A 21,621-nucleotide genomic window follows, 5' to 3' on the forward strand; every position below is an offset into this window, starting at 1 on the left:
TATAGAGAAAAAATGGTCACTTTTTATGCTAATTAGGTGAAGGAATGTGGGTGAAAATATGCTAATGAGGATTAAGTGGAGTTGTTCGTGGAAAAGGGGTGTAGTTTCTTAGAAAAATTCCAGTGTTTTTAGTATTAAAAGAAAAATGAAAGACGACTTAAGCTAGATATTTTAATATATCTTATCTTATGCCGTCTCTCTTTTCTCTTTTAAATGTAATCGATTTGTGATGGTGGAAGGAAACCAATTTTTATTTACTTACCTTAATATTTATGATAGACCGTTAAAAATACCACAAATCAAAACACAATGAGTAAATCGTTGTGTCGTAGTTTGTGTTATTCGACTTTTGGTCTTTTTCCTTCTTCTCTGTCTTTGTCTTGTTTAGACCGCCGTCAAATGACACAAACCAGAACGTGGAGAAAATAAATTTCTGTGCGTCGTAGTTTGTGTTATTCGATTTTGGTTTTTTCTTTTATTTTGGACTTAAAATTATCTTAATCTTGTGTGGTGAGAGATAAAATAGTCAACCAGCAGGGATAAAAAAGAATAAATCTATGTTTTCTCCTTGTTGGTGACGATTCTTATTCTCTTTTTTCCTTTTAATTTAAAAATTATTCACAGTGGTAGAAGATAATCATTGACAATGGAGACGAACAAGAAGAAAAATCCGCTGTTCGTCGCCTTTGTTGATGATTTTTGTTTCTTCTTTTCTTCTTAGTCCCTTATATATCTAAGTGAGTTACGTTAAGTTATTTTTTAAAAGAATATCCAGTGGGTGTTAAGGAGATTGGGAAAAAGAGATGTGACGAAAGTCATATTTAAAATAAAATGTAGCTTTCGTCATGCCTCATTTTTCTAATCTCTGATTGTTTTCTTACTGTAGATGAAATAATGACTTATTAAGATAAAATTAGAAAAAGAAGTAGAAGACAGGTTAATGAATAATCTGTGTCCTACTTCCCTTATTATTTTTATCTTTGTTATCCATATTTTGTGAAAAATAAAATGTATAGACAAGCACACAAGCAGAAAAAGGTACTGGTTAAAAGTTCTTTTTCTTCTTGTGTACTGTCTGTTCATTTAAAATAATTATAATTTTTTTTATCTTTATTAACTTTGAGGGTTGTAAGAAAGAACATTCCAAGAACAAAAGCGATTGACTTAAAAAACCATCTTTTATTCTTAGAACGTTATTTCTCAAACAATTTTTGGGTGGGAAAAGATTAAATAAAAACGTGCCAAGATCAAAAGGAATGATGATAAACACATTCCTTTCGCGCTTGACCCGTTTTTTCTACTTGTCTTATTTATTTTATTTTATTTTTTAAAAAATATTCAGAAATTACTTATCAGCTTTGATTCTGAAATAGAATAGAAACATCGATCTCAGAGTCAAAACAGAAAAGTTATCTCTGCTTTATCATTGACTATAACTCTTAGTCAAGATTGTTGGTTTCAGTCATTTGGGTTAAAAGCCAAAATGGCTGAGACAAACAATGTTGTTTAGAGTAATGTTGATTCCTTTTACATGATTGATCTATTCTTATTTTACGTATCAGTAAGACACCTCAGTCATTTTTGTTTGATCATCTCTGGGGATAGATCAGTCTCCTAGTTTTATAATCATCGGTGTCAAGTATTGTAGCTAAATTATGTCACATCGTAAGAGAAAGAGAAGAGAGATTATTGGTGATACTGTTTCTGAAATGGCAAGATCATTCTTAAAATTACCTGTACAAAGAGAAAAGTTATATCAATTTGCATTGTATCGCAAACGGCAGAGAGCTATTGAAGACGAGTTAGGAGGGTTGGATAAGTGTTTTCGCCACAACCAGGTTTGTGAATTAAGAATAAAAAAGTAAGAAGAAAAGCTTTAGGATGATTAAATTAATCCAAGAGCATTCCTTCTTTATTTTCTTTTTTCTTTAGATCTGTCCTCCTGTGGAAGCGTGGAGAAAGGTTCGTGGGAATAGAGACAAAGATTCGCGAGATTGTTGTTCTATTGGACGGTTGGAAAGATTTGCTTCGTTTTATAACAAATCATTCCATTTTGGATCTTTGGATTTGATGAAAAAGGTGGAAGGACATTATTACTTTAAAAACGAGGCTGTTGAACTGACTTTTGAAAAGGAAGAACAAGAAATGAACTATTATTTTCCTTCTTTATATTAAAGAATCAATGATGAGGAGACAGATATGGCCATCGCTTTGTACTAGATGTCATAAATATACATTTGATGTTTACTTAAAAGTGAAACGGACAAAGGGTGGAAGACCTTTTACCATCTATACATGTGATGATTGTAAGAAATGGAAAGTATTTACCTGTGATTCACATCCTTACACACTATATTTTTCTTATCGACCCGATTTTTTTTCATATTGAGTTGGGACTTGTACGAGTTAACATCAGTCACGAAAATGAACAGTTATTGTTTAAAGTGTCGTAAACACACGTCTGGAAGTTTCGTCAGACACGGCAAGACTTCAAAGGGTAGAGGTTATTCTATTTTTAAATGTAATCGGTGTGGAACGAATAAGAGTGTTTTCAATAAAGGAAAAAGTCAAAAGGGTGGAATCGTAGGAACATATTTTGATGCAGAACCTTTACCGAATAATGGGTATAAAGGACTAGGACCTATTCTTTCAGCTTATTCCGCTGCAAATAAATTGAAACGACTTCAGAAAGGAAGTGGATTTGACATTCAAAAGTGGATAGCCAAATCAGGGATGGAATTTCACCCTCCCGGTTATCAGTTTCTCGGTCCTGGCACGCATCTGGAATATCGATTGGCTAAAGGTCAACAGGGTATTAATAGATTGGATAAAATTGCACGCAGACACGACATAGCTTATGCAGATGCCGGTTCGGATATAAAGAAAAAATGGAAAGCAGATGATGAAATGGTAAAGGCAATAGATAATTTACCGGGGAAAAAATCATGGTTGGAGTTTTTGTCGAGACATGCTATTAATGTAAAGAAGAATGCAGAACAGTTTCTTCAATAATTTTACGATTTTTAATGAATAAAAAGATTATGAGAAGTAGAAAATAAAAGTGACCAAAGTTACAATTTTTGGTTCGTTTGTTTTTTCATGTCGAGTAGTAAGTTACACTCCCTTTCTCATCTATTGTGGCATATGGACTTTCTGTCTTTACTTGTTCACTCATCACTTGACATAATTCATGAGCGGGAGCACAGACGTGACATAGGTTGGGGGCCTTACACATAACACTGTCAAGATAAAAAAGCTCGTGCCCTTTATCTGAGGGACAATTGTATATAAGCTTGCTTTTTTCTAATTTTTCTATTAGAAATTGGTAGATTGTTTTCTTCTTTAGAATTTCCATGACGAATTCTTCCGCTTTGTACCCTAAAAGCATAGCGGTCTGTCTTAACATGACTTTGAAAGTTATCTTATCTGTTTTTTCTCTTTCCGATTTGAATTCTTGGAAAAAAGTGTAAACATAGGAGTACAAGTCGTCTGCTTCTAAAACGGATTTGTCTCCTGTGTCAAGGAAATTCTTTATTTTCTCTCTTTTGTCTGGTGATAAAATCCCTTTCAAATGGGAAAAGCCGTGATGGCTAGAAGCCTTATAGAACTTATTAACTAATTTTTGGAATCTTTTTGGATTTCCTCTCAAGTAGTGATGACCTGGTGATCCTGGTATGTTTACCATCAATTTCCACCAATCACCTAAAAGGGCGGGAGAAACGAAGTATAAGAAATTCGTGTTTTCATATAATTTGTTTTCACTCGCATTGTCATCTGTATGGGGGAACAAGTTTATCGTTTAGACACGAAGTCAATGGATTTTTTAACGGCATTCGATGGCTTACCAGCGTCTGCCATGTTTCCCACTATGGATGCTGGTGACCAATTGCTGAAGAACACCTTTGGAATTGACGGTCAATTTTCTCTGCCTCAAACGGTTGTGTCTCAAAATCCAGTTCAGGATATACCTGCTCTTCCTCTTCCTTCGTTTGATACTTTTCTTGGTGAACAGTTGACACAGAATCTCGTACCTCTCTCACAAGAGATACAGCCTTTAAATGGAAAAAAGAGAAAAAATGAAGAGATGCTTCAGCCGAATGTTAACGAGACGACAAAGAAGAAGAGAACTTACAAGAACAAACAATCCAAAGTTGATGAAAAGAAAGAGACAGGGGAAAAGAAGGAGACAGAGAAAAGGAAGAGATCTTATAAACCCAGAAAGCCAAAAGTTGTGGTAGAAGATGAGTGTCCAATAGAATCGGTTTCTATTGAGGTCATTGAAGAAGGAAAATGTGAAAGCGAAACGAGTGTCACACAAGATGAGATGAAAGAGGAAGAAGAAGATGAAAAGAAAATGACTCCAAGTCTTGTGGATTTAATTGACACTCAGATAGAAAATAATTCTAATCTTTTATATTCTTATTGTTCACAGCTGGTAAAAGCATTAATCGACGATACTAGGTATCGTGTCGCTAAAAGTCAACCAGTTTTGACTCAGTTAAAGATGGATGTTTTCACATCTGCATCTTCTATCTTAAAATGTTCTAAGAAACAGAAAGATCATCTTGAGAAGATGAAATCTACACTGTTGACAACGTGGTATCCTGTTTCTTCTCAGGTGATGCAGATGACAACAGATAAGCCTGTTTTTTCATCTAAGATAATTGAAAATCTTTCTAGGAAAAAGAAAGAAGAGGAAGAGAAAATGATACTTGAAAAGCAGGTTGAAGAAATGGACTGTCATTCTAATGGAAAGAGAGAAAAGAAAAAAGAAGAGAATACACAACTTATTGTTAAGCCAACCGATCCGGCGAAATCTGCCAAAAAAGCGTTGTATGAGGCTTTTTGCACATTGTCTTCTTATTCTTTCACTAATGTTATGACGATTGAAGGTCAAAAGGATTTTGATGAAAGTTTAGACAAGCTAAAAGTTCTCTCTAGTGCTCAATGGCTCCAGATTGTTGGAGTCTTGACCCGACTCGCTAAAAAAAAGATGATTCTCTTTAGGGATTTTCAGAAAAGTTTAATTAGTGGTAAAGAGATGAAGGATCTTATCGAGACTCATGTTGCCGGTGAGGCAGACGAAATCCCTCCGTTTTTTAAGATTAAGCGAAAGAAGTAAAAAAAATGTTTACCTTCTTTTGACACGAGTCACATAGAAGAAATGTACTTGCTTTGGGTAGTTCTTTGTATATCCCTTCAACTGATTGTGAAACATCGTTGTCACAATTTCCACATTTTTTTTCAACTAGAGTGTAATATTGGTCGCTAAAGAATAAATCTTGACACTTTTTAGTTGGTATTGTGTTTTTTCCTTCCCACCTAAGTACTTCATAATGCACCAAAGTTTTCTCTTCAAAAAAGAAATGATTCTCATTGAAAAGTGAAGCTTTGAGGATGTTCAAATCCGTCAGATATTCAAATACTCTTGCACCTAAGTCGGTAGGAAGTTTGAGTCCACCTTCTCCTTCATAGATTAGATAATTTGGTGCAACAATGGGGGATAGAGTTTTCACCCCCATTTGTCTTTCTAGAGTTGTAAGAGGCACTTCCCGAACGACTCTCTGCGATACTAACACCATTTTATTTCTTTGGGTAAATAAAGTCATCAGTTGATGATCTTTTTCTGATACGACTACTTCGTCAGTCCATACAGACTCCAAATTTAACAAGATGTCTCGTATTTTCGACGTTTTATTGTATCTATCGCGTTCTAAACCTAAATATACGTTGAAGAGTGCGATGATATGATTGCGGGATTTTGGAAATTCGTCTCCCCAAGCTACACCAATTGGTATGGTTTCTCGGGAGTTTGGTTCTTCTACCTTTACTAACACTGTTTTGTCGTCTAATATCATCACATCTGGTGATTTGATTAAGTAAATTGGTTCGAAGTCGGTGGGACTAGTTTTTAGTTGACGTTTAATAATTCCAACACGACTTTGGCCTTTTGGATATGTGGAAGGGTTTTTTGATAAACTGAAATAAAAAGAAAGAAGATCTATTTCAATCTTTCTGAGACTTTTGGCTTATGAGGTGGAAGTAAAAGGGTAAAGAGAATATCTTACCTCATCTTGTCGATACTTGTTTTTTCACTTTTTGTAAAAATCTTTGAGAGTGAAGTGATAGAATAAAATTATATCCTTTTCATTTTATATCGAACGATAGATTTTAAAAATTTCCTTTTTTGGGGGTATTAAATCTAAAAGGTCGTCAGGTTCAGAAATGTTTTTTCATGAGAGGGTGGAATTTGGACTTCTTTGTTTTTACTATGAGATGAGTGTACGTATCTTATGTGAGGGTGGAATTTGGACTTCTTTTGTTTTATTATGAGATGAGTGCACGTATCTTACAAATTTGTTAAAAATAGAATAAACGCATGCGTGTGCTGATGATGGGTTACCATATGGCTTGAATCACTTTGTCTTCTTTCATATAAATAGTTTGGGAGGGTATATTGGGGTAAGATGGGGGTAGACCTCCCTTAACGGGTTGGCAAACCCGGTCTGCGATACACAGCCGGGCCAGAAAAAGAAAAGGTGTATCTCTCCCCCATCATTTTTGTTCGCTTGGGAGAGTGGCTCATTTTCTTGTCCACTTATTTTTATGGGAGAGTGGCTCATTTTTCTTGTCCACTTATTTATGGGAGAGTGGTTCATTTCTTGTCCACTTCTGAGGTAAAGAGAATATCAGAAAAAAAATACAATAAACTTTATGAGATTTCAACCTTTTTTATTCTTACTTCTTACTTTTACTTAACAATCATCATGAAAAATCTAAGTTAATCCTACTTTATGGATGAAAAAATGGAAAAAAATATCTTTTTGCTTTTCAACTTCAACTTCGTGCAAAGAGAATCTGATGAAAATTAATTCTTTTTCATTCTCTTTCCTTTTTGTTGTTGTTGTTTGCTTACTTCTTGAAAGTGATAAGCTAGTCCTGCTTTAGCTTCTTTATTACTCTTTACTTGTTTTTTGGCTTCCATCTTGTACCAAGCCTCGGCATTCAAAGCATTTTTTGAATTAGAGGAAAATTCGGCTGCTTTTACAAATTCACATTTTCCTCCATCATCTTTTTTGTTTGCACAAACATAGAAAAGACGTTGATCAATGAAATCGACTTTTGAAAAACTACGAACCAAAGTGGCTGTTTTTCCGTGATCGATACACCTCACTCTTGGATGAGGATACTTAAATTCAGCTAGCACATTCTGCTTAATATCGTGAATATACTTGGCATATTCGGCAGCTGATCTTTGCCAACCGAGGTTACAATCTCTAGATGTGCACATGCAATAAAAGGTACCCTTTTCTCTAGTCGATCCCACATTCAGAGGCGACTTACAAATTGGACAATCAAAATTAATATTAGCTAATGCTTCTAATGTTGCTTTTGTTGCCGGATCTTCGTCGTTGTCATCTTCTATTAAGACCGATGGAGGTGCAGGGATAACAAGGATTTCTGACTGCTTCTTTCCTCTCTTCTTTTAAGAATGAAAAAGATGAATAAAAAATGTTATTTTTAAGAAAAAAAGATGATATTATCTTTTCTTGCTTTCACTTCAATTACCCTTGGTTCATTTCCACTTTCTTTGGGTGGACGTCCTCTTTTTTTCCCCGCTTTCTTTTTTTCTTCCAGCTGTTTTTCCATTTCTTCTAATTTTGAAGTGTTCTTGGGGTCTGCGTTTACGTCTTCATCTGGATCTCCGTCGTTGATGAATTCGTTGTCGTACTCAGTGGGTTTTTCATCTGGTTCTTCGTCATCTGAAGAGTCGTCTGAAACTACCATTCTGTTTTTAGTAGGTTTGGTTCTTGTTTTGTGTTCCTCTACTTCTGCTTCAGTCAACAGATACGAGGCCATTCTTAAAAAACCACTTTGAAAGGAGTGTGATAAAGTTGTTTTTTCATCTCATTTTTATATCATTTCTTCATTCGACCTTTACCCACTTTTTGTTGAAAACAGGAAACGGATAATAATCCTCTTCGTCTAAAACACGTTTTCGACCTTTCCCCTTTTGTGACGCTATTGAATAGAATTCCTCATTGTCATCACTATCATAAGGTCCTTGAAGTTCACCGCTCATCCATAGTTCTCCTGCATTATCAATATCACTTTCTGTCAGGAATTTTTTTTTTCCTTTACTCGCTTGTTCCTTATTAAATGTATTTATACTCTCTATCACATCTCCCCAGTTATCTTCTTCACTATCCCACTTATGTTCCTTTTTCTTTTTTTTATAAATTTCACTTAACACACTTTTTGTATCTTCATCCCATCCTTCTTCTTCACTATCCCACCCATGAGCTGGAGTGGAAGAGCCAGACAGCGAGGAATGCGCGTGACTCGGACCGGCAGCACTTGTTGAAGTGGTTGGACCAATTCCAAGCGAATGTGTGGGAGGTTTTGTTCTTCCAACTCCAATTTCACGGAATTGAGGAGTGGTTTGAGGTTTAACATTTTTGTAACCGATAAGTCCTAATTCTATGAATTGGGATTTATATTTTTTCTTTATTTTTTGGAGATATTTTATAACATCCTGGAATTCGAGATTGTTAGGGAGTGGTGATCCTTTTCTTAGATAATCTTTGATCCATCTGTTCATTATCACGTATTCTCGAAATGCATTCAAGACATGATCTCTATCCATTCCTTTCCACTTATCTAATTGTTTTGCAAGTGGAAAATTTTCTTCTTCTTCTGAATTTATATATGTCTTTTCTGTAATTGTCTTATCGTTTGCTGAACGATATCTTTCTTTTTCATCTCCTTGCTTACCCCCACCCCTTTGTTGATCCATTGTACGTTGCAGTTCATCTTCTCCTAACAAAAGATATTCTTTGACATGTTTATCTTCAAATAGAGGTCGACCTAAGACGTTCATCGCTGTCATCTTCCTCTAGATGTTTTATAAATAAGGCTTGAAGAACTTTTCTTATAGTATCCCTTCCTTGTAATATTGCTTCTTTTCTGACTTCGATGGGTATCTTCTTTCTTTTTGATAAAAGCTCAACGATTGGCTCGATCTCTTGTCCTTTTTTATTTTCTTTTTCGCTTCTGGTGTTGTATAACAAGTCTGATACTGCTAGGACTTCGTCGTTTGTTTCAAGTTCTGAATCTTTTATAACGAATTTTCTGATTTTACCATAATTTTCATAAAATCTTGTCTTATTTTTGTCCATATTTTAGTCGTAGCCTTAATTTTTCATTCGATGGAAAATATAAGTGTCCGTTTTCTTTCTCCTTATAAAGATTTCTTTCTTTACCTTGAAAGATGATTTGTTGTCCGTTTGTTAGTTGAGAAATAGGAACGAATTTTTGTTTAGAAAGTCTTATATTTCTTGATGTGTACTCTTCCATCACCTTTACTTGAATGATGAAGAGAGAGTCGGGGGATCTTCTTTTAAAATGTTTGTACGAATAGAAACGGTTCCACATACTGACATGGGGTGATTATCTATTACCATATAGCCCCCTTTTCTTTCCGTCCATATTCGATAAAGTTTTATGAGCGAGTCCAGATGTTTTTTTGAAGGCACGTAGTCACAAAACGAAGTCGTAAAGCACTAATTTCGTTTCTAAATCCAAAGAATACTAAAGCAGCAAATTGGCTCCGCATGACTGTAGCATACTTGCCTGGTGGGAAGAGCGATTGAAAAACAATGATGCTCGATAAATTTAAATGATGAGCGTTTTTTGTCAATAAGTGTTGTGTTTCTATATTGTTTTCTATCTCGGATTGAAGATCGTCTAATACGATTATACCTGGTCTTTCTTCTTCATTAAATAAGAATTTAATGTTATCTGGCAAACCTTTGTGTAATATGATTCCTTTTTCCACCATTTGATCAAAAATGGGTTGCCAAATAGATCCATAACAATATACAATTTTCTTTATCCTTTCTCCATTTCTTGTGGAAAAATAGAGGTCGGCATTTGAGAGTAGAGAATACAAGAAGTGAGTCTTTCCCGTACCCGTATTCCCGTATAAAGCAATGTTACTCGGATGGGTAAATTTAGGAGCCGAAACACGTTCGCACAGTTCCATGATTTTAATACAAATGTTTTCTTTTTCTACTTACACGTGTCTTTATATCTTTACGAGGTCTACATATTTGCTTATTTTCTTTTAAGCTATCTCTAATTATTTTTACTAATTTTTCATCCGTGACATCGTCAAAATTAACGTCGTGACTTATTTTATCTAAAGTCTTTGGAAAGGTTGCATGCACTTTTTCCCACACTCTAAAGTCATTCGAAAATGGATCGTCTACATCAAAATCTTTCTTAAGAAATTCTAAACTAGGTGTTTCCATACAACTCATTTTTTTTAAAAAGTAAATACAATAGTCTCCACACACGTCACTATCTAGTTGTTGTAAGACTATGTTATTTCTAATCCAATCTCTAGATAAAAACTGTCTCCAGTTTTCATTTCCATATATTTCGTTTCCATCGTACGAATCAAAATAAAATTTCTTCCCTTCTTTACAAAAAATAGCGACCCAATGTTCTCCTTCTAATCCATGTTTATCTGTATTCATAATGAAACAACAAAAAGAAGGAATATGGTAAGGAATTTTGTCCGCCGCGAAGACTCCTAAAAAATTATTTTTTGAAATGTGTTCATCTTTTGAACAAGCTAAAGTAAGTTCTACAGTATCGTGCATTTTTTATACGGTTGAACCGTCTCTGAAATTGCTGAATTTGACAGGAATCTTGCTTGGTAGTTCCTTGAATGCTTTTGGGGCCCAACTAATATCCAGAGGATTAACACACGTTAGTTCCCCTCTTTCAAACCAACCTATGACAAGTTGTCGTCTGTTTGCGTTGTTAGTTGCACTAAACCAAACTCTGGCAGAGAAAATACCATCAATTTTACGAACAGTGTTAGACACCCCCTTTTTTCTGTTAGCAGTTAAATCCACATAGGCAAACCTACCATGTTGGATTTTATCTCGAGGAAAATTCCCGATGTTAACTCTTTTGGAATCACCTATGTCTGCAACCATGTCACACTGAGTGCCCCATATGTATCTTCTGTTTGAGAGATTATTTGTCCAATTGATGTGACCTTTTGAAAAAATAGGACGATCATCAATGTATAATTGGATCTTGCTACAGTTGAAAGGTTTGAATTGTGCTGGAGCTTGTACGTGGCTTGCCTGTGTCACTTGTGCAGCATCAACCATTCCAAAAAAAAATCTGTCCTGAATTCTCCCATCTAAGGAAGTCCAATCCGAAATCACTACACCTTCAGCCGCATTACTTTCTGAAATTGTCTTACTGAAGACTAATCTGACCTTGTCAAAGGTGTCAAACATCAAATCATCTTGAGCAAAAACTTTTTTTTCATCTTCGTCTCCCCCCATCTTTTTATAATCGATCCATAAAAATATTTCGCTGGGGTGAATTTGATATACTGCAGTGTTTTGTTCAGCTCCGTCACCATCGTCAGCTCCTGTTCTGGCTATCAACATGAATCCATCCTCTTGTAGGTCAATTTCTATCACATAGTCCATCAAAGATGGTAAAGCTTTATGAATCTCATGAAAAAAACCGGGTAAGGGTTTTATTATGATTGGAATCCACCCCAAATTGTATTGATAAATTTCAAACTCTTTAACCACCTTTTCTTCAGCAGTAGGTGCAGCTTTTGAAAATCCACATTTTTCCTTATGTTGATTATAACTCATCTTCGGTTCATATCCTCTATAAAATAGTAATTGTTCGCTTTCCTTTTCGTCTTGCTAGTCTGAAAATCGGATCTCAAGGATTCTTCAAAAGCTAAATACGGTGATATCACTTCCACATCATGTTGTCTTTTTGGTTTAACACGTATACTTTTGATTATCATACCAGCTATGTCATTTATGAAACGAGCATGAACGTTCGCTCCATTGGCAGCATTAGCTGGATCGTGTGGTTGGTTACCGTTCGCCAATCGTGGTTGTACCTTCATGTGTAGTTGGATGTCTGAGGGAATGAACCAATTATCTTTTCTAGCTTTCACTTCAAATGTTAACTTTTTAGAAGTCGTTTCATAAGGTTCTGGAAAAATTTTGGTTGGATAGGCTAGATCCCAGGTTTCTATTAAAGGTAATTTAGGTGATGGTCCTTCAATATCTTCTTCTAAAACTTCGACTTGAGCAAATCTCTTCATTTCTTAATCTTTTTTCCCCTTTTTTTCAAGCCTTCCAAAAGAGAATCAAGTGTATCTTCTTCTTCCACTCGTCTTTTCTTTGCTAATGATGCTTTTTCACCTTTACTAGAAGCTTTATCCTTTTCACTACTATCTTCTGATTGGTTCAATCCTAATAATTGCATCATTTGTGTATTCACAGCTCTTAACTTCACTATCTCTTCTTCCATTTTTTCTTTGTCTGAGTGATCTTTAAGAATATCTAATCTCACACTATCTCTCTTTTTTTGTGCTATATCTCGCATTTCTTCTTTTTCTTCACTTTCTTCTTCTTTCACTCCACGCACATTACCCCCACCAATCATTATCGAAAATAGTCGCTTATGGGCGTCTAATTCTCGCTCACATTCATCACTTTTTCTTTCCAATAATTCTAGTATCTTTAACAACTCATCTGTTGTATCAACATCTTCACTTTGTTTTTCTTCGTTATTTCTTTGTGATCTCAACAACTCAGAAACTACTTTTTCTTTAAGATTTTCGGTATCCTCTTTTTGTTTCTTCAATGTTTTCATTTTTCCTTTTTCTTCTTCCACATTTGTCTTTTCATCTCCCCTTTTTTTCTGTCTTGAGAAATGTAAGAAAACATGATTGCTAATATGTTACTCTCTCAAAGGTCTCTTACAAAATGATTGTTCTCAAATAAAGTGTCGTCTTTTATTTTATCATTTTATCCAGTAATTTTTTGGTTCCAAATGAAGCAGCACCACCGAGAATTCCGGTTGCCAATGCTCCCAAAGCCGGAACGAGAAAAGGAAGGAATCCCCCTCTTTGACCACCCCCTCTTTGTCTTCTCTTTTTTTCTGCCATAAATTGAACAAGAGCCGAAAGATCACCGGAGACTCCTTTTCCATTCTGTTTTTTTCTTATGTAACTCTGAAGAAATTGTCTTCCTTTTCGTCGTAATATTCCGGTACCCATATCGTACAATGGTAAAGCGGCTCTTAAAAGAGCTTTTTTACCCAGTGTTTTAGCTAATTTTCCTGCGTCACCGAGTATTGCGTGACTTATCAATCCGCGTCCACGTTGTCTCTTGGCAGCTTGCATCCAAGAAGAACTAGCTTTACTACTAGGTCTTTTGAAATTTCTTAAAGCCGCTTCTGTATATGCTCTTATCATAGCTGCTCGTCGACCCGGCATAGGTTTTCCAGCATCTTTTCCGTGTAAATACCATCCACCTATCGCTTTATGCCACCTAGTCCTCTTATTTCCTTTTCTTATGACTCCTACTCTTTGTAACAGACCATGGACAGAAGTAGGTCCTCTTTGATTTTCTGTTTTTCTAGTTGAGGGTCTTATACTAGCTAGAAATGCTTTAACATCATTTCCTATTTGTCGTGTCGGAGCTCTTCTTTTTGGTGGAATGATGATCGTATTCAAATCTGGATTGAAAATGGGTAAATCTGACGCTTTTCTTTTTCTGTTATTCACATTTTTGTATGCTCTATGCACAGCCCCTTCTATACCCCCAACACCGACATTGTCACCAGCTCTTTGTGCTACTTGGGCAAGAAGTTCGAGATTACTAGGTTGTCGTTTCTTAGTTTTCTTAGTTCTAGCACCACCATATTGACCATAAGGGTCGTAACCATTTCCATAAGTATTTCTTTTATTCCCACTTCCTTTTTGTAAGATTCTATTCCCCAAATAATCTTCTTTTCCCATCTTTTTCTATCCTATTTGTCTCCTCCTTATTCTCAATTGACAAACTGCTTCGGCTCCTTTAAACCTTCTCCCTCTTGTGTCGGCAAAACGAATGAAACAGGAGAAGAAAACATTTGAATTTATTCTTTTCCATGTCAATCTTTCAGGGGAGTAATAATAGTGATCCGTCAGCGGATTGAAGGGAACCATTTCTAAATTTTGAGTTCTTTCTTTTCCTACCATTTCTTCTATAACAAAGTCACAATCCACAAGAATGAATTGAAAAGAACTGGGGGAAATTTCACTCCAAACTGAATGATCGTGTCTTCTAGCTATCTGAATTACTTTACCGTCTCCACTTGTGCCATCTAAACGCACTCCTATCACTTCTTTTCCTTTCTTGAGCACTGTGAAAGTGCACGATAAACTATTTATATCTTGCATGATTTTCGATACTTTTTGTTCAGTGTTCAAGAGTCCTAAGACCCTTGCCATTCTCTTATCTACTTCTAATTTATTTCTTCCTATGTCTATCTCACTTTTATGTTCTAAGTAATTGATCTTTATAGTGAATTTACTTTGAACTTCATTGACTTTTTCTACAAACTCGCCAAAAGTAGCAATCTTTGATTCTGGTAAATATATTTTAGTAGAAGAAGAAGGTGAACTCTCAATAAAAGTGAAATGTGGATTAGTAGGGTCTCTATCACTTTCTAATATATTTTTGAAAGTAGACATGTCTAAACACATTGAATCGACAGCAACCTCATAATCGGTCCTATAATGACACGGTTTTTGAATGAAATTAATGGTTAATCTACCATCTTCGTCCGTTGTTCCTTTAAAATTCATAAATTCAGGTCTAATGAAATCATCTCTTCTTCTTTCCATTTTCTTTTTTAATAAATTTCAAACCAATTATGTCGTGCTTTTCTAAAATAAAGACTTACAGCTGTCGCTCCTGTATAAAACCTAGGTCTTTTCTTACTCGATCCAGCGACGCTTTCTACATCTACTTCCAATGAATCGGTGAAGACACTGTTGATTTTATGCATTTCCCTCTCTCTTTTATTCTGATGATGAACGACTTTCCCGTCTGCTGAATTGATATCGATAATTGACAAAAAAAGATGATCTTCTCTTTTCTCATCAGAATAAACAGGAGAAAGAGAAGTCAAATTTAATACAGATAATTTCACCATCTCCACATCTCTCGACACCAAATCTTTCAAAGGTCTATTCACGAATTCAAAATTTTTCATATCGTACTCCCCTTTTAAAGTAGTCTTGACTTTTTTCTCTTCCAAAAGCTCTACACTACCGTGTATCTTGAATTTCTTCTCACCACTTTCGTCTTTTATTTCCATAATTTTTTTTCTAGTTGTTGTAGATGTGGTGAAGACTTGTGTGGATTTGATTGGAATTAATCTATTTACTTTTACAGCTAATGTAAAAGAAGCAGAATTATTTTGTAATCCAGTATCAAAAACAACATATTTAGTACCCTTATACACAATATTAGTAATGTTAACCTTTGATTTATCAAAACCAACAAATTCACCTAAAAGATCAAATTTACTTTTTGTATCTAAATCTAGAGCGTTTGCCAATTTCTCAGTCACGACGAAAACAAGCGCCATTTTTTTTTTAATTGCTTTCATATATCTGTCATATCCATAAAACAAGGTAAACCTGCGTAATGTACCATCACCACTGAACCAAGAATCGTAAGGTGTATTAGCTCGATCTGATGCACCGCCCCACAAGGTAACATTTCCAAATAAAAATTGTTGGAAATGAGCATTACTCCAATCTATAGATCCTCCAGATCTAAAACTAGGAGTTAACACTCTGCCGAAAGTACTAACATTCTTTCGCATATATCGATATATCCTCCACCACATTGATCTCCAGGATGGTGCATCATAATTACCAGGGTTCCACAATTTTTCAAATTCAGGCCATTTCTGGAGAGGTTGGATAAAAGTGTAACATTCTCTATCTTCATCATATCCAATAATTCCAATTGCTTCGGATTGAAAATCTGCACTCAATAATTTGTCACTAAGTCTTTTATTTACAACAGTCTTATCGTATTCCAAATCTTTTCCTTTTTCGTATACATCTTCTATGACTTCAAAAGTCGTAAAATACCTCTTTTCCGTAAGACTACCACTCTTTTTAATATTACCATCTTCATCTTTAAAAATATAATCCAATTCATTGCTCTGCTCATTGTTAAAAATTACCTTATCCATCCCCATTTCCCACACACCTTTCCTCAAATCTAGGTCTAACGGTAATTTACCAATGAAATGAGAACGCACTGAATCTTCATCATTTGGTTTAACTACGTCTTTATCGTTAGAAAGTAGCCAAATAAAAAAATCGTCGTCAATACTTTCCCACGAATAATCTTTATTACTACTCATTTTTTAACCCAAACACCCACTCCTTCAGGGTAATCGACCAATTGTTTAAAAATTTGTTTCCCTTTTCTTTCTATTTCTTCACCTATTCTAGGAGAGAAAGGTAATGATACTTTCTGTATCTCACCCTGAGTAAAACTACCTTCGAGAAGTTCTCCAGATAAATCTTTAACCTTATATAAATTAATGTCAAAACGTGGATATCTTCTAAATCTTTTATATACCTCAAACACTTCTCCTGTAAAGGTTCCTCTATAATCTTTACTGAAAACAGTTCGTTTTCCAGATAATCTTACTTTATCACCCACCTTTACAGAAAAAGGTTTCTTTAAAAAATGTGTGGTCCTTGCTGTGTCAATTCTATGATCAATTAACTTCGATAAAATAGCACCATTGTTAGCTTCTGTTATTTTTATAGGAGCAAATCCGAGTGCCGAATGAGTCCGTTTATTATAATTTTCGATAACTAATCTAGTGATTACTCTGTTAGTTTTTTTCGGATAATACAGTCTATATTTGTAAAAGAAAGATTGAAAAGTACGGTTGAATCTCTCTATTAAACTTGCTTTCAGATCAGTTGTTATTCTATAGTGTTTTATCGAGTTACGCTCACAATAAGAACTAAAAGTTTTATTAAAAAATTCTGTACCTTGATCAGTTTGGATGTTATGAGGCTTTTTTCCACGTCCAATTATCTTTATCAAACCGTTTAATACGTGTACAGCAGCCTTACTAGTTATTACTTCAGCATCTGCTTGACGAGAGAAAATATCGATCTTGCTAAGCACGAATCTACCGAGTTTTGAATTAGGGTGAGCATGTAGATCTATTAAATCCAATTGCCATGTGTGATCTAATCCACTAGCAAAGTATGGGGGTCTCACTTCTTTCAACCTTCTATTTCTTATAATCTGGTTAGGAAAAACATGTTTTCTTTCAAACTCCTTAACGTCACTATATTTAATTTTCAATTTTAATTCTTTGTTTAAAAATTCGTGAACCTTTCTTGCCGATGCAAAGGCTACTGGTGAGTTTTCAATGTCAAAATAAACCTTCTCTAATATCTTTTCAGTTTTACTCATTCTTGTATCTCTCCTTCTTCCATCTCAAACGCTCCAATTCCACCTTCTTCGTCGACTCTTTCCTGAACTTCTGTCCAAAATGCCATGTTTTCTTCCATCACATATTTAAAGATCTTTGATCCAGCAACTTCCAAAATTTTATCTACCCATCTCTCGAGAACATCGTCCGACAATTTCAAGATGTACTCTTCAAGTTGCATCAAAAAAATCTTTCTCAACCTCTTTTCTAAGGTATTTTCAAGATTCTTTGTCACCGTCTCATCCAATCTTTCTTCATCAACAATCAAAGGACTCCACTTTACTTCTTTATATTTATGAAGTGGGTCTGGAGCATCAAAGGGGGCAAAATCTTCAGACCTCTGTTTCTTTGCTTCTATTTGATACTCCGTACTCGTAGCCATATCCTTTGTTTCCATCGTCTCTCTTACGATTGAATGAAAATAAGGATTGAAAAGACCTCGATTTATATCTTTCCAATTTGACCTTTGACTTTTTCTTTTTATTCTTTCCACCACAACATACAAAATTCAATTCCACTTTCACATCAGTGTGTGTATTTCCATCTACTTCTTCATTCTCTTTAAGACAACATTTTAAGAAACGATGGAAACAACTCACACTTGCCACTTCCTCTATCCCAGTCATCATCCCAAGACAGACAACACACAAATGATTTTTCTTTTCAACATCATCATCTTTATTTCATTTCTTATGCCCAAAGGGGTATGATATCAAATTATTCCAATCTACAACTCTCTTATCAAAAACTACTTGATATTTCTTTAAAATCTCTCTACTTTCGAGAGAAAAAGGATTTTTGTCATTGCCACGTTTGATGTCAAACTTAGGAACTTCACAAAACTCTTTAACAACCCCACTCTTCCCTTTTGGTAAATCAGAAAGCTGTGACTTCATGATGAGATCAACCAATTTCTCAAAGTTTACTTTTTTCTCTGTTGTTCTATTCAACCCTATTCCTCTAATCTTGAATTTAGTGGCGATCTTTTTACCCCTTTCTTCAGAAAAAAACATCATAACCATAATGTTTGGGACCACCACTACAATATCTTAAAATAACACAACTTTCATCATAATCTTTTTCATCCTCTAATACATTTGTTAAATCTCCTAAATATTCTCCTAATTCAGGTTCAAATTCTTCTTTGTCTTCGTCTTTTGAAGAAACGAAAAAAACACTGTCAGTATCCATATACAAAACTCTTGAATCTAATTTCTCAAGTAACTCGTATAAACGCAAACGCGCATAAGCAGTCACGAAAGCAGCCTGAACTACATTACCCTTACGATTAGGAATTGTACAATCACTCTTCTTGTACCCATGACATAAGATAGTTTTTGAATTGAGAATACGAAAAACTCTCTCTCTCATTGTTTCATCAGTCACAAAATCGAAAAATTCCTTTGGTTCATGAGTTAGACGAGTAATTCGTCTATCAAGATTTCTAGCCCAAAACCCCCAACAAGAATTAAGCAATATCTTAGAGACAAATCTCATCACCGGGTCCTTCTTGATCTTATCATATTCTAACTTTATCCCCTCATGTTCTTCATATCTTTCAATATAATTTTGTTTGTCTTCTTCACTCTCACAATTTCGCGGCCACCCCGAATTCTCTTGTTTCACCTTCAAAAACTTATCAACAAAAGGAGCGAACAACCCTTTTTCACTCCCCCGATAATCCCAAACTTCAAAAATTTCTAAGATTTCATATCCCATCCTAACAGCTTTATAAACTTCTACAGTCACCCAAACAGCCTCAATTGATCTCTCATCTCTAGAATGAGAACAAATAGAAGTAAAATTCTGTTCTCTTGCACATTTACCACAAAGAGAAAAAATTAATTTCTCAATCCCACCCTCTGTTTCAAATCTTTTCGGTAAAACAGGATGAAATAAATCGTCAGGAGGTAAAACTCGACATCTCATAACACCAAAATATTTATCTACTGAATAATCGAATTCATTAGGATGTCCTCTAATAATAACTGGATGACCCGTAGGAAACTTCTCTTTTTTCATTACACTAGGGTAAAGAGAAGTAAAATCGTCAGCCTTAATACATTCTCTTGTCAGATCACACTCCTTAAACAAACAAATTGCTTCAGTTCTCCCCCCAAAAAGTGCTTCACGAGGGTTGATCGGCGCTCTCAAATCAGTTAAGTAAGGATCTATCATTTCTAAATGATCTCTTACTTCTGCATCATTTTTCATCATCTTATTCCATTCACATTCCCAAATGTAATGAACATTGTACCCTTCATTTTTTAATCTTGCAATTCTGTCTTGTGTCTCCATTCGAGTCAATATCATTTTTTTCCCAGTAAAAAAAGAAACATAATCATTAGAATAACACTTGTTACACCCATGAACATTACAACCCAAAAACTCTAGAACATCGTTAGATTCTTCATGATACCCATCCACCCTTACCATTTTTTCTCCAACTTTAATTGATCGTTCCCCATTACCTTTTCCCGAATACTCTAATTCCCCTGCATAAAATAACAAATCCTGATAAATTAACCACGTCTTCGCATTTTTAGATTGAGTGTGATTCTTACAATAATTGTTTTTAGGTATTAACCCTATCTTAAATGGTGGAATAGTACTTCTCCACACCATATTTGTGAAACTTGCTGCAGTGCAGTTCTCAATACCTATGTGAAAACCAGTAATCTCATACATGGCTTTCCAAAGAATCAACCAACTTAATCTCAAAACATTCACGTCATCTCTACAATAATCGAGTAATTCTTTCTGAAAATCCCAATCACCGATTTCCTCATTAAGATACTTTCTCCCCCATTCGAGATACCATTCTTCAAACTCCTCAAACTTCTCCTTTTTCATAAACTTTGTACCGAAAAAACGTGAAGGTGGAATAACCCCCACATAATTCTGATTTTCTGGTACGTTAAATTCGTGAGGAAACATCCCTTTCTTTACAGGTAAATTAAAAGTTTTTGGTAACTTATCCAGACTGCATTGAAAAAATCTATAACTATCGATTACTTGAAATCTAGAAGAAAAACATATTCGTAATGGTACTTTCCCATCAAAGAAAATATTCGGGTCCTTACAACTAACATCACAAATTTGTTGTAACAAGTAAAAACTATCAAAACGAGCAGTGTTGTGTCCTATCAGAGTATAATATTTCCCAGAAGAGACTAAACTTTCCTCCCCAAAAAATAAAAAATCGGTAAAATCCTCCATACAATTCTCCCCAACAAACACTCTTTCTTCACCATTCTCGAACTGAAAAACAATTAAATTAGGAACCAAGACATGTCTATCATTCTCCTCATCATAAACCTTCATAGTTTCGATATCAAAAAAACAATACTCCCCTCTCTTCAAATCTAAACGTTTCTTCAATCCTCATCTGAAGGATTCAAAGGCTGTAAATAACAAAAATGATGTCGTAAATCGACAAGTCTTTTACAGACAGAACATTTAGACATGTAACAATGGTGTTCGGAAGACGAAACATAAGCATTTTTACCTGTACTAACCCCATTCTTAGCCTTCAAATTACGACCACATTTTCTACAAGCAACTAAATTCTCACAAACACAAGATTTAGAAGAAAACTTAATAGATTTACCTAAAGTTAAATGATTATCGAAACACTCTCTACTCTTAAAAATTCTAAAACAAGAAGGACACTGAATTACTTCTCGCCCTTCTTTGTCTGAAGAACAAAAACATTTACAATCTAGACATATATCCTTATCACACTTATGTACTCGAACACGATTCTTTAAAAATTTAAAACAGTTCAAACAAAATCTACCCTCTCTCCCCAACAAAGTATTAACACTCTTTACCAAATAAAAGTGAGAATCAGCAAGATATAAAATAATCGGTTTCCCTCTACCACTTCTATTACAATTAAGAATGGGAGTGTTATAATGTTCCCTACTTATCACACAAATAGGATGGGAAAGGTAGTCATCTAATTTTGCTATTTTCTTTATACCCTCTAAATTCAACGGTGCAAGAGGTAGTCCTGCCTCCCTCAACAAAGTTCTGCACATTCGACGCATTCGACGTGCTTTTATACGTTCAGGTCGTGGCAATCGTCCCCCATTGGCTAATCTCAAAGTTAAAATTAAAGCAACAACGCCACAAAATGGATCGAACTTTCGAGGTACATTAAAAAGACATTTAGAATCACTCAATACTTTTTCAAATTTAGAGCTAAATGAACTCAATAGATATTTTGTAGAATACCCTCCACCA

General features: G+C 35.0%; 2 protein-coding genes across 2 annotated transcripts; one reads left to right on the forward strand and one right to left on the reverse strand.

Moving 5' to 3' along the window:
- Window positions 1–3,868: 3,868 nt before the first annotated feature.
- On the forward strand, window positions 3,869–5,122 carry LOC138036212 (DNA ligase 1-like). The gene has a single exon (XM_068882565.1). It carries the CDS (start codon window positions 3,869–3,871, stop codon window positions 5,120–5,122), a length of 1,254 nt encoding a protein of 417 aa, XP_068738666.1.
- A 7,034-nt stretch (window positions 5,123–12,156) lies between these two features.
- Window positions 12,157–12,714, reverse strand: LOC138036214 (uncharacterized). Its single transcript, XM_068882566.1, has one exon. The coding sequence runs from the start codon at window positions 12,712–12,714 to the stop codon at window positions 12,157–12,159; it is 558 nt and encodes a 185-aa protein (XP_068738667.1).
- Between the last annotated feature and the right edge of the window lie 8,907 nt (window positions 12,715–21,621).

Source organism: Montipora capricornis, unplaced genomic scaffold, assembly GCF_036669925.1.
Source record: "Montipora capricornis isolate CH-2021 unplaced genomic scaffold, ASM3666992v2 scaffold_468, whole genome shotgun sequence".
In the NCBI taxonomy this organism is placed as follows: Eukaryota; Metazoa; Cnidaria; class Anthozoa; order Scleractinia; family Acroporidae; genus Montipora; species Montipora capricornis.